Consider the following 13,254-nt stretch of genomic DNA (forward strand, 5'->3'; position numbering starts at 1 on the left):
TGGTGTCTCCGCCGTGCTATGTTGACAAGAGATGCTCTCCCGTCGACATAGCTTCTGCCTCTTGGGGAGGTAGAGTACAGACGTCAATGGGAGAACGCTCTCCCATTGACTTAGTGTGTCTTCACCAGACTTGCTAAATCAACACCGCTGCATCAATCGCAGCAGTGCCAATTTAGCCAATAGTGTAGATATGGCTTCAGTTTGAGTATCACGGGTTTAGGCCATTGAACATCCACCATAAGGGTGACCATTGGTCACTAAAGACCTGAGTCAGACTTGTACAAGCATATTTTACAGAAACATATTACAAATGTAAAAAGAAACTTTATAAGCCATTTACCTAAATAACTAATGTATTTTTTTAACAAAACAGATATATATAAATTGCCCTGAAACCTCTTTAATACATATAGCTGATATTTTGGCAAGGATTGCTGCTGTAGAAGATGGCCTTTCTCTTGTCCTTTATGGAGGAAACATGAACTCTGCCAAAAAGGATAGGTAAGAGAGTACTTTAAAAAATTATGTTACTCCCTGTTATTTATAAAGGACATATGTTTTGTTTTTGCTTTAAATATCTATACACATTTATTTGCTTATATCAGCAATTATATAGCTTAACATATATTTTCTCAAATTCTTAATATTTACATTTTATTATGTAAAAATGGTGAATGATGCACTTTTTTACTAGATTAGTTTTTTACTTGTTATCTGTGTTAAGCTGCATGTGTCTGTAAATTGGAATTAAATGAAAATGCCCCAAAACAACATTTCTAAATGGTTTTATTAGTTGAATAAAACAACTTTGAAAAACAAAGTAAGTTTACCAAATATGTTTTGTATTTTAAACAAAATATATTTATATAATCTGTAGTTAGTGTGTTGATCTGATTGTTTCTGGTCACTATGTCCTTTAAGATTTTAGGAATAGTAGATCTCATCTTCTCACAATTTGTTTTTATTAATAGATTGATTGAGGAAAATGAGGTTTCCTTCTTTTTCAACTCCCAGCTGGTTTCTTAATTTTGAATGAGTTAGTCACTGAACCGAACTAGTAGAATAAATTGAAATGAAGTAAATAGTCTCACTGTATCTGCAGCAGAGGTAGCTACTGTCAAAAGCTGGGTTAGCACTTCAATAAACCTGGTTCTAGATGCTTAACCAGTGATTTCCAACAGTTCAGTCACTTGGCTTTCTTTAAAATTTCGTCAGCAAACAATACTGCTTGAATATATACATATTAAAATTTAATTCAAATGATAGTAATAGATTATAGTAAATTGAGTCCTTAGCATTTTAAAGGAGAAAAATGTATTTAATTTATATTAAGATAATTTGATTTAAATGTAAAAAATCATTTTTGTCTTAAAAAAAATCATTAATTTTTATCCACCCTTGTTTGGACTAGGTGGACAGAATCTGTTCCACATTTGTTTTGTTTGGATCTGTAGCCCAAAGGAAAGTGCACAGTGATCTTTATTTTCCTCTGACTGAGATTGGAACAATTTTTTTTTCTCTTTTTTTTTTGGGGGGGGGGGGGGGGGCGGGGGCTGGGGGCTAACTTCAAGGGGCCATGACTTCAACCCCTAGGACTTCCCAGCAGTCCTGTTACACTTCTGCTGTAGAAATTGCATGAGCTAATCAAAATGGTTCATTTTATGCTGTTTATTAGTGACTACAAAACAATGTTTTAAAAGGGCTATTTTGTTTCTAGTCTTACAGCAGCCCATACAATTGTTCAATTTACAAAGAAACTCCTTGATGAAAATGTTTCTGTTTTGTCTGGAACCGAGATGTTGCCAGCCCTTAAAGGAGCTTTCATTTTTGTGTGTCGTCAGATGTATGGTACCTGTGAAGGTCTGCAGGTGCTGATTCCTTATGATTTGCATAAATCCATTGCTGACGCTTGGAAGAAGGTAACTAGCTTATTGCAAACCTAAGTTTTTTGTGAACAATAAAAATATATCTTTACTATTCTATTGCTCTTCAGATTAAATCCTTTATATTTAATTTACACTGTAGTAGGGACACTGGTATGCTTGAGAAGACCCTTTATTGTACAACATTGTGCTATACAGATAATTCCCATTCCTGAGTCTATGCATCTGCGAGCATGGCAGGATCCCATTTATAACTTGGAAGTTTTATGCCTTTGGATTAAACTGGGAAATTTTATACCATACTTGATGAGGTATATAGGCTGCCCTCAGTTGTCCACACATTAATTTATTTTTCACAATTGTCCATGAAAGAACTCCCCTGGGGTTGTGACTCGCCACTGGTCAGTGCTCATCGCATGTCAAAGGAAGATTTCAAAGTATCACTTTCTATGGCCAACCTTTTCTAATCGCCACTCTTGGTTCCTGGTCTTGTAAAATTAAAACAAACAAAAAAAAGCTTTAGTCATTTTTTTAACATGAATTTTCCTATTTTTTGGGTGGGGATGGGGAAAGACACACAAAAAAGGGAATTTCAAACTGTGAAATTATTGATTAGACCCAACTGAGATTTCCTAACACTTGCACCTATGAGGCCTGCACAAGGAAGTTCTTATCTTGTGTACCTCAGCAAGCTTGTCCTAGAGAGCCCTTCTCCTGAAACTTGAAGAGCTGTGCAGCTTTTACTTTACAATATAATCCGTGAATAAACTATTTTGTGACCCGATTTCCAGGGCTGTCCCTCACCATTCTGGTGCCCTACACAGCACCCCAGCGGTGTGTGTGTGTGTGTGTGGGGGGGGGGGGGGCAGGCCTCCATGGAGGGGTGGCAGGAGCAGGCTTGGGGAGCAGGGGGGAAACCGCCCCCCAGCACAAGCCGCCGGAGCGGGCCAGGTTGCGCCACTTCCTTCCGCCCGGTGAGTGCAGGGCAGGCCTGTCCCCGTACTCACGGGGCGGCGGGAAGTGGAGCAACTCAGCCCCAGCCCACTCCACTCTGATCCCCTGGCTCTCAGCCTTGGGGAGGGCAGGGGGCAACTGCCCCCCAGAATTCACTGGTGGCGCGGCTGGGGCTGGGTCGCTGCATTTCCCGCTGCTGTTGAGTGCAGGCCTGCCACCTGCTGCAGTCCTTAGAGGAGTGCGGGCGGGGCTGGGGCGGAGCAGGGGCAGGATGAGGTGGGGCAGGGGCTTTGGGGAAGGGGTGGAGCAGGAGCGGGGCTGAGGCGGAGCAGAGGCGGGGGCTTTGGGGAAGGGGCGGGGCTGGGGCAGAGCAGGGGCTGGAGCAGCACGCAGCTGCGTAGGGCACCGGGAAATTTGGTGCCCCCGGAAATTTGGTGCCCTATGCAACTGTGTACTTTGCGTATGGGTAGGGATGGCCCTGCCTATTCATTCATTAATATTTTCGTTGCTCAGATAGGCTAGTCATGCACACATGAGCTACATGTTCTTATCTAAGCATGTCGTGAGCTTAGCATAGTCGTGAAAAGAAAAAAAAAACATTTGTTGCACATTCTGAGAGTGCAGTTGTCAAACCATTCATAACTTAGTTAAGTCAAAACAAATGTTTAAGAGGATGAAGATGATTTTCATGCTAAATTTCAATTTTCTTCTGTCAAGCACTTTGAAGCTAGAGTTGATTTCAAGTAAGTCATTGAAATATTTCAATTAGGAAAGTGGTGGAATTTTTTCTTTTCCTTCATGCTCAGAAATGAATGGAATATTTTGGCTCAAATGTTCCCAAAATATTAACTTAGAGACAGAAACCAGCCCAGCCCTGAAAAAAAAAAAAAGGCTTTGAAGGTTAAATTTTCAGAAAGATATGAGACTGAAAATGTGGGGAAGAGAGGAGTTAGAATGGAACAGCTACGGCTTCCACTACATTACTGTATATACACCCTATGATTAATGTGAATATAATATATATGTGTGTGCAATATTAATTAAGTAATAATTTAAAGTAATATAAACAGTCACAAATCCAAATTTAAGCATTCATTTACAGTAATCTAAAGTCTGAATAAGAGATACTTTGAATTATAAGTTTATTTTGGATATTTCCTGCCCCTGTTGCACACAGGTACTGCAGTGAAAGGCAAAGGTTAATTATTCAAAATAGTGAAAATAAAATAAGTTATTACCAGAATCTCAATTTTATAATGATAAATTAGATTTCTAATTGCACAAAGTTGATCTTGAAGCTGGTGCTGTCTGTTGCATTGAGAACGCTGGACTAGAATTCTGCTGATTTCAGTGAACTAGTTTACATGTATTGTGCTGTAATTTATGTAACTCAGCAAGTTGTCTATCCTTGTGATGAGGATGCTATTCAGTCTAGCTTAAACAGTCTGTCTTACTTTTTTTAATTTTTACGATATATAAAATCTTGCAAGCTTTTGATGGGCATTTTCAATTACCTGCTGTGATGAAGTGCTACAAGTGATATAGCTAGGCATACATACAACCTATATGCACATTAAATTCTCTTGTCATAGCACAGAACATCATTTGGACAAAAAACCTAAATTTGACGTGCAGAAGATGAATATGAAGAATACTGAGAATGAAAAATCCATCAAACATATAACTGATATAATTGCTGTTCCTGTATCCCACATCAGAGGCCAAGTTGAGATTACAGAGTGAATGTGCCCTATGTTCATCCCTAATGAACTGAATAAACTAGTAAAGCAAACTGAGTTTTTAGCTTCGCCATCTTGGGTATTTTTCTTTGTAGTTTTCCATTCCTGGTTTCTTAAAATTAGCTTCAACTTATAAAAAGCTCTACGAGTTCCAGACATTGGTAGTGTACCAAAGTGTTTGAACAGGTGATACATCTCTGAAATTAGGAGTTGCTGGTTTTAAAGGATAAATATGATGATTTTTAAAAAGTTTCTAGGAGTATCAGAGGCAAGCACATTGCCATTTTGTAAGGTGTTGGAGTTATCACCCAGCAACAAACAGAAATTACTTATTCATAAAGTGAAAAGAGGTTACTCATTGTGTGGAGTAGTTTATTATTAAAAGGTAATTCTGAAGTAACAGTGGGTGCCATCCCTCACCTAAGCACTTTTTCCCAGGGTTGGCTGTTTTTAGGGTTCTCTCTTTCAGGACCTGTCTGGCTCAAACCCCAGTTTCCCTGGCTAGGGCAATACTCCCTTTTCCCTTCTGTTTATGGTGCAATCTGATGTCGAGTACTTCCACAGTGTGTCAGCATTAAGAAACCTGTAGATCCTTGCAAGGTTCCGACAGCTGCTAAGAGTGGGGCAATGGGAGAATCCCATTACTACCCTCCAAAATAAAAACTGTAAAAGTAGTTTGAAAATATAACCCAAATGCGTCAGCTTTTTCTCAATACTAATATGTGGACTCGCCGTTGGGACACTTATAAATCTCAATTTTTTGTACTTACAAATATTTTGATCATGGTATCTCTTTCCCAACGAATGGACCTGTTCGCTCTAGTAACTCTTTTAGCACTGCACTTCTGAACGTGAGCACTTTTCAGTAAGACAGGTAAGGAACAGTTTCACTCTGCAGGCAAAGCCACCAAAAAGTGCTCGTGATCAAGTATATGGCAGTAGTAGAATTCTGGGGCAGATACTGGCATGATTAAAAAGAAGGAGAGTTAACAGACCTAGAAAGAGCAATAGCATACTACACAATGATATTATGGATGTATTTGATCATGTGTATGTTACAATATAACTTCATTATGCTCATCAAAATTACACATCTGAAATTATATAATCTGTAACATCCACTATCATTTGATTAAGTAGTGTAATATCCCCATCATTGTTTAAAACCTAAAAATCTGAAATCATTGATCTTAAATAAAGTATTTTCTTAAAAAAAAAATCAGATATCTTTTACATTAGCATCCCCATCAAAGTTGTTGACTTTTTCTGAACATTGATAGGGTTGTTTGAGATATTTAATTTTGTATCAATGATTGAGAAGGTACTTCTTACTTCAGATCAGATCAAAGCTAATATGCAGTAAAGAGATCAGTATCCTACAGTTAAGAACACTGATCTCCATAGATGCAAATGGAATAAAAAAGTTCCTTCTTTTTGTATGTGAAATTTTGTAATTAAAAAGAAAACTAAGTTATCTTCAAAATTTCAGAGAGTGTGTAGTTTTATTTTAAGCAAGATTGGAAAAATATATTATTTGCATTTCTTTCTATACCATATAAGATATGTAAATAGAATTACAATTTTTCAGATTTTTTTCCAGAATTTTTTCGCTCTGCTGATAAATAAGTGATATAGAAAATATTTACTTAACAATCTTAAAATTTTCACACCTCTGATAAATATTCCACAGTATTTTACAACTTGGCAGATAGGTGTTTAATAATGTAATTGAACTACTCTGATTCAGAATTCTGGCACAATATGCCAGGACATTCTGGATCTAAGCGTTTATTTTGGAGCATATTAATTTGGTTTTATTTTGTATTAATATTGGAGCATATTAATTTGGTTTTATGTTATGAGGGTACTGATAATAAAAGTACATAAAAGGGTACTGATAATATCTCAGTATAGTGACAGTCATCGTGTTTTGAATTATACAGTGCCATTGTCAAAGGAAAGCATAGGAGTTTTGGTGGGTTTTTTTAGGAAAGCATTGAGAAAAAAAAAACATTTACAGGACATTAAAAAAGGCCTGATTGAAGAGTCAAAGGTTATTTGGAGACCACGGCCTCATTTACATTTCTGGGTCAATTGTGACAAAAGAGCTTTGGGAAAAACATAATAAAAAGAAACAGACCTAACTGGAAAGGAGGGACTCTGAGTACGGGATATCATATCCAAATGATGTAGGATGGGTTGAAGTTGGAATGGTGATTGGAGTAGCACTGTTTGGGTGAATTACTTCTTTGCTGACTATGGTCAAGCAAGAACTGATGAGGAGGTTTCAAGAGTTAATGTTCAGTCATTAGTAGCTGGGGTAGTGACTTGTGCTTCCATCAGCTACCACTGACCAAAAAACCCCTCAAAAACTTGGGAAGTTCTGCTTGGCTCACACGAAGGAGCTGAGACCCGGGAGTGAGACTCCTACCAGAATGACATACTTAGAGAAGCAGAATTACAATGTAATTCCCCACTACAGAAGCACGTACTACAGTGAGCAGTTTTTGTTTTTGTTTTTTTGCTACTGTCATTTAAAAAATAGTCAAGTAATTGAAAAACTATGAAAGAAAGGTCTATAATAAAACTATATTTTATTAACAGAAATTATAGTGTCACCTTGAAATATATTCCCTTTAAAACATATTCAGGATTTATTTCATATAATCTATTTTATTTTATCTAACTGAGGCACTTATATGGCTCATTACTATAGTAGCTGAGTGCCTCAGAATCTTTAATGTCTTTATCCTCACAATACCTCTGTGAAGCAGGGAAGGACTATTTATCCCCATTTTACATATGGGAATCTGTGACACACAGAGACTAAGGGCCAGATTTGTAAAGGTATTTAGGTACATAAAGTTGCAGATAGAATCCTAACTACCTTTTAAAATTTGTCCTTAAGTGCCTTGTGTACAGGCACATGGGAAGCCTGTTGACCGAGCAGGAAATTGAATTCAGATCTCCCAAATGCCAGGCTAATGCCCTAACCACTGGACCATCCTTCCATCCTTTTTGTTAGTGGTAGTCAGGACTTCTAAGAATGTTGTAATAATAACTATATTTTTTATATCATAGGCTAGTTCACATTCAGAAAGGATTCCTACTCCTGTACCTGGGGCAGACTCCATTTCATCAGGAAATCAAGAGTCACAAAACATGTAAGTACTGCTGGGTCTATTAATATTTGGGTAAAATACACAAGTCCACTGCAGCCCAGATTTGTTGACCTTCAGGACAGTTATTAGGCCCATCTGTTTTCTTAGGCTTTTGCTAAGAGCAGGTTGGTAGCTACAAGAAGGTACATATCTTGAGCTGAGGTTTCTCATTTTAGACCTTCCTAGCACAGGGGTCATTGAGTTATGAAGTTCTTCCGAGCTCTGTGTAGTTATACTAAGTTCTATATAGATTTGGCTCATAATTTGCTGTCTATGTGGATCAAAATTTGTCTGGGAAAATATGAATTAAAAGATGTAAAACAAAATAGCTGACAGTTTTTCTCTCATGGCTTTGATTGTGTTATTAGTTAAAAATCCTGTTTTGTAGAATACCATCAATGCCTTCAAAACATCATATAGGGAGATTAACAGAATACTGACTAAAAGCCTGTCACACAGTGAGAGAAAAGACATCCCTCCTTTGATGTTAATGCAAACTTCATTTCCCCAGTAGTTGTTTGTATGTTAAGTTTTACATGGTAAGAAATACATGAACTCTATATTGCATGTGAATGTGGGGTATAAAAATATGTAATTAAACATTATCGATAGACTTGTGTGTCTTTCTTTTCCTTTTAATTGCTGTGGTATAGTTTCTAAAAGCTTCCATATGTAATTTGTATAGTCATTACAATATTTGTTGTTGGTTTATTTTTTTCCCTTTTGTGAAGTGACTGTAGTGACTTTAAATCAGTGTTGAGTAAGGGAACCCTATATGAAGTGCTCTGCTGGAGATGCCTATCAATAGTTAATTTTAGTGAATTATAAACTACAATCCCTTCCTAACTGCTGAATTTGACATTTTTTTATGGAATAAGAGGCTTTTGCTTCCCACTAAACAAGAAATAACTTCAAGATTTTAGGTACAGTGGCTAAAGTCTAGGATGGTGTTTGACCATTGTTGGAAGTGGGGTTTCTGCTTATATCTGTCACTGCTGCTGGTGGGAATCAAACATCCACCAAGGGAGCTCAGACCCAGAAATGAGAATCCAGTAAGGCAATGTGTTTGAGGAAGCCGGATTACAAGGTGAATCCCATGGTGATGGGATGGTGTCTAGTGAGAGATCGTTTCAATGCTGGGCTTCTCTTTCTTGGGTAGAGGACAGTTTGGGTGTGTTCACACTTGCTTCTAATAGTCACCTTTTCCCCATCACCCTACCAATTCATATATATATATAAAATGTTTCTCACTGGACATGGAGTCACTAGTATCCGGACTCCAGTGGACACATTTTAATAGTTTGGAAAGAATGCACATATGCTTACCCAGATGTGGGTTATTGTATGTAACAGTACCTCATTTTCATAAACAGTGCCCCCATTTTCTAGCATTGTTTCATGTCTAGTATATAACACCTACAAAACAGTTTTAATAATATTTTGCAGTTATATAGTGCTTTTAACTGTAGCTCTCAATATGCTTTACAGTGGTGAGAAAGCAATCTTATTCCCACTTTACAGATGGGGAAATTGAGACACTGAGAGGTGACTTACCCAAAGTCACACAGTAAGTCAGCAGTAGATTTGAGAATTAGAGCCCAAGTCTTCTGGCTCTTGGTCATGTTATCTATCCACTAGACCATCCTATCTCACCATGTGAAATCTCTTCTGTGATCTTGAATTTCGATGCAGTATTTGTATACCGTGCAGCTGTTCTGTACATAGTTTAACCCCCAAGAAGTAGTTTAACTTGCTACCAAACACATAGGTCCAGTGAAAGGTAGATTTTTTTTTTTAACCTGAAAAGTTTATATTTTCTCTTGCTTTTCACTACTTTTATTTTTAAATCTTTTTTTATTCATTTTATTTTTCTATCATTTTCAGTATGGTATGGGAAGAGACTTTACTAGATGATTTATTAAACTTTGCTGCTACTCCAAAAGGTCTTCTTCTGCTTCAGAATACAGGAGCCCTCAATGAATGTGTAACCTTTATGTTCAGCAGATTCTCAAAAAAATGCCAGGTAGGCATGTCAGAGTCTAGTATAATCACTTATTTAATTAAGGTAATTAGAAGGGAAAACCATAAACCATTGTTTATCTGTTATCTTATTGGAAGAGTTGAGTTAAAATGTAATCTGACATTCTAAATGTATGGTGCATTGATTTTATTTCAGTTCTAACTCTACAAAATGTCAATACTAATGTCATATTATCACTGTTACTTTTTAGCTCAAAATGTTAAGCAAAAGGATACTTTTTACACTACATTTAATTTTGGGACCTAATCCTTAGTCAGACCAGTGCTCAGTGATGTATGTACATTGAAATACATGTACAGTGGTTGCCAGTAAAACGGCAAGATCTAACATGCCAGACATCAAATTACATAGGGAATTATGCATTCAATTATGGAGGCAAAATATGTTATCACATGGATTTTTAAAAGGTTTTGTGCCCCCTAGTCTTAATCGGTGGGTGCAAAGGATTTGGAAGGTTATAGTCTTAAAAAGTTGTTATTCTATGTGTTGAAGTTGCACATGCTTTATATTATGCTATTTATACTTTGAAATAGCAAAGGGAGAGATTTCTTTACTGGTTAAACAAACATGCTTGTGTTGTAATCTGACCCTGATTGGTCTAGATACATTTGTTTACAGAAATTAAAGTTCTGCAGGGAACAAGTCAAAATACATAAGAGAACATTTGAGAATATGAATGTCTTGGTTGTATTCTCCAAACTTCTTTTATCTCTTACATTTATTATGAATAGGTGAGTGGATATGAAAGGTTTGGTTATGGAGTGATGGTTACACAAATGGCAGCGACATCTCCAGGTGCAGTAGCTCTGCAGCGTTCAGGTAATTTTAAGGGTGAACTTTATCATAGGCACTAACACATTGTAATATCATGAATTAAAATAATAGAATTCTAAACAAAATAAAGTCAGATGTGATTAAGATAGATATGCAATACTAGTAATGACTAGTTTGGAGCCTGCTGATTTTTTGGTGGAAAATTATTCTTTTAAATGTTTTTTTTCTTAAGTACAGAAATGCCTTATGCATTAAGTTTTTGCAGATGGAAGAATATGATCTTGTATATTCTGTGAAACAAAACTAAAAGATAGCATAGTAAAAGAATGTTCCTCTTTTTATTTTTATTTCATTTGTTTTGATTTCAAAGAAATGTATCCATCATTTCACCTAAATGCATGAATACATTAATGAATGTTACAAAATAAACTGGTAATAAATCACAAACCTTCCTCATTCATCAACTAATCATAATTAATAAATACCAGCGTCTTTAACTGATATACCATCTTCATGACTCACTCACTTCTCAAAAGCCTCGGAAGATGGATAAGTCTGAACATCAACAAACTCTAGCTCTTTAGGACCACTGATTGGTGAGGAAATGAGTTCCAGAATCAAGAATTCGTCACTAAAAATGCTGTGCCAGAAAGCTTCTCCAAGTTAAACCAGGGACTGGCACCACAGCTCAAATATCCTGCACCTAAATCATGTAGTGTTTCAAAGATTAAAACTGATAACTTAAATTGCAACCAGAGTAGATTATGGAACTGTCTGGCAACTGTTCTGTTTGTTCATCCAGAATCAGTTGGGGGAAGTAATTAAGATGGCAAAAGTATGACAGGCAAACTCCACCAATGAATGAAGCTGAAATAATCTCTACCAGTTCTTCAGTTTGTCTCTAAACCACAAGCTTTATTTCAATCTGTTCTTAGTTCAGTTTCAGCCAGCTAGTCCTCATACTGAAGACACAACAGCTCCAATTTTCTCATTAATCTTTTAAAATGATCTGTATACATATTTCAGTTCCTGCACAACAGAATGGAGCCCTATGGTATGTTACATAAAAGAAACCTTGTGGCTGATTTGGAAAAAAAAAAAAAATCTGCTACTACTTTCTGGAGTCTCTCAGGAAATGAGGAACAGATTAACTTGAGTGACTCCTTCTGTCCTACTATGGTCCGCAGCCAGGACACATCCTATGGTTAATGATATTGAAGGCAGGTGAAATGCCTGAAAGAATCAGCACAGATCTTCACCCCACTAGAAGGCATTTATACAAACATGATTGAGGTCATAAATATCAGCCTATCATTTACAGTAGACAGTACTCAGAAGATATGTATTTCCTATTTATCTTTCCCTTAATTTTCATTTGAAGATATATATTGATAAGATTTCTTAACATATTTTACAATCAGCTAGCAATATACATTAGCAGGACTAGCCCTAGACCATATGACGTCGCAGATGGGGAGCATCTTTGGCGTCCGCCCTCCATTTTTTAAACTTTTGAATACCTTATTTTTTATTGCAGTTGTAGCCTATTTCATGACTTTGATGCACAATTTGCATGCATGATTTATCCCTGGCAGATAAGATGATAAATTTGCACACTGTAAATCTGTATTTATTCATGTCATATCTAAGAAAATAAAAAATAAATTGGTTTCCTCTAAGCTTATAGAAACATTAATATTAAGAATAACTGAAATGTACTAATATAAAGAAATTGAACTGTGCACCAGCACTGGGTGGACCAGTATTAAATAGTGTTACAGTAGGTGACAACCTTAGAATGTTAACCCTAGTCCTTTAGTTCAAAAGATCACTTTTCTCGCCTTTGCCCTCGCACACTGAAGCATAGTGTCAGAGAGTTCCAAAGATTGGCCAATGGCATTTTCAAGCAATAAAATAACAAGTGACGTCAATCTCTTGTCGACCTTCATTGATCAAAGATATGTTTTAATGAGTCAGAGCATTGAAAAGCTGCACTCACCACTTGCAACTGTGACTGGCAGCATGAGCAGAATCCCCAAAGCTATCCACACATTTAGGAAACGTGTCCTTGAGCTCTGCATCATGAATGAATTCGAGAACTTGGAGTAGAGAGGGCTTCCGGTGTTGCCAAATGTCACAGATGTTGTCCAATTCAACATAGAGATCTTTATCAATTATGTCTGAACATTCCCCATGTGTTAGCATCTGGGTGAAGGTCCGTACAGTTTTTCTGTCCGCCAGCAGCTTATTAAGGTCAGACAAAAATCCCCAGGTCTTTTAGTGGTGCTTTATTTGTCCAAACCTTTCTTTGATGGACACTGTAGCAGTGTCAACGAGTGAGCAAAAAAGCTCCCTCTTGAATTTTTCTTCCAAGCTTCCCTTCACCTAATCCCTACCCTCGTAACCAAACTGTCTCTTCCTCTGATCAATATGAGTATCCTTGAATACAGGCTGAACTCCTAAGTTTTCTGCCATTTTTTTGGTAGCAGTGATGGCATCTTCAAATCCATTGTCTCTGTAGTCCACAACGAAATCAAGGCAACGTCTCATCAAAGTAGTAGCTGTCATGATGTCCATCAACTGAGTTTCTAATGCCTTGCTTCCAATGTTTACTGGAAACAGGATATTATGCCAAACCACAATTGAGACCAGAAATTTGAAGTCAGTGATCTGGTTTGTCAGGCTTTGCATCTTGTGTCGGA

At 37.0% G+C, this 13,254-nt stretch overlaps 1 protein-coding gene across 8 annotated transcripts in view; it reads left to right on the forward strand.

Moving 5' to 3' along the window:
* Window positions 1-13,254, forward strand: part of TBC1D32 (TBC1 domain family member 32) — a 167,106-nt gene that overhangs the window by 34,343 nt on the left and 119,509 nt on the right. For all 8 annotated transcript variants that reach the window (XM_054023051.1, XM_054023052.1, XM_054023057.1 and 5 more), the window contains 5 exons: window positions 374-501; window positions 1,718-1,919; window positions 7,658-7,740; window positions 9,622-9,760; window positions 10,510-10,597. In XM_054023051.1, the coding sequence (XP_053879026.1) occupies window positions 374-501; window positions 1,718-1,919; window positions 7,658-7,740; window positions 9,622-9,760; window positions 10,510-10,597 (640 nt within the window). The remainder of the gene's footprint in view (window positions 1-373; window positions 502-1,717; window positions 1,920-7,657; window positions 7,741-9,621; window positions 9,761-10,509; window positions 10,598-13,254) is intronic.

This window comes from Malaclemys terrapin, chromosome 3 (assembly GCF_027887155.1).
Source record: "Malaclemys terrapin pileata isolate rMalTer1 chromosome 3, rMalTer1.hap1, whole genome shotgun sequence".
In the NCBI taxonomy this organism is placed as follows: Eukaryota; Metazoa; Chordata; order Testudines; family Emydidae; genus Malaclemys; species Malaclemys terrapin.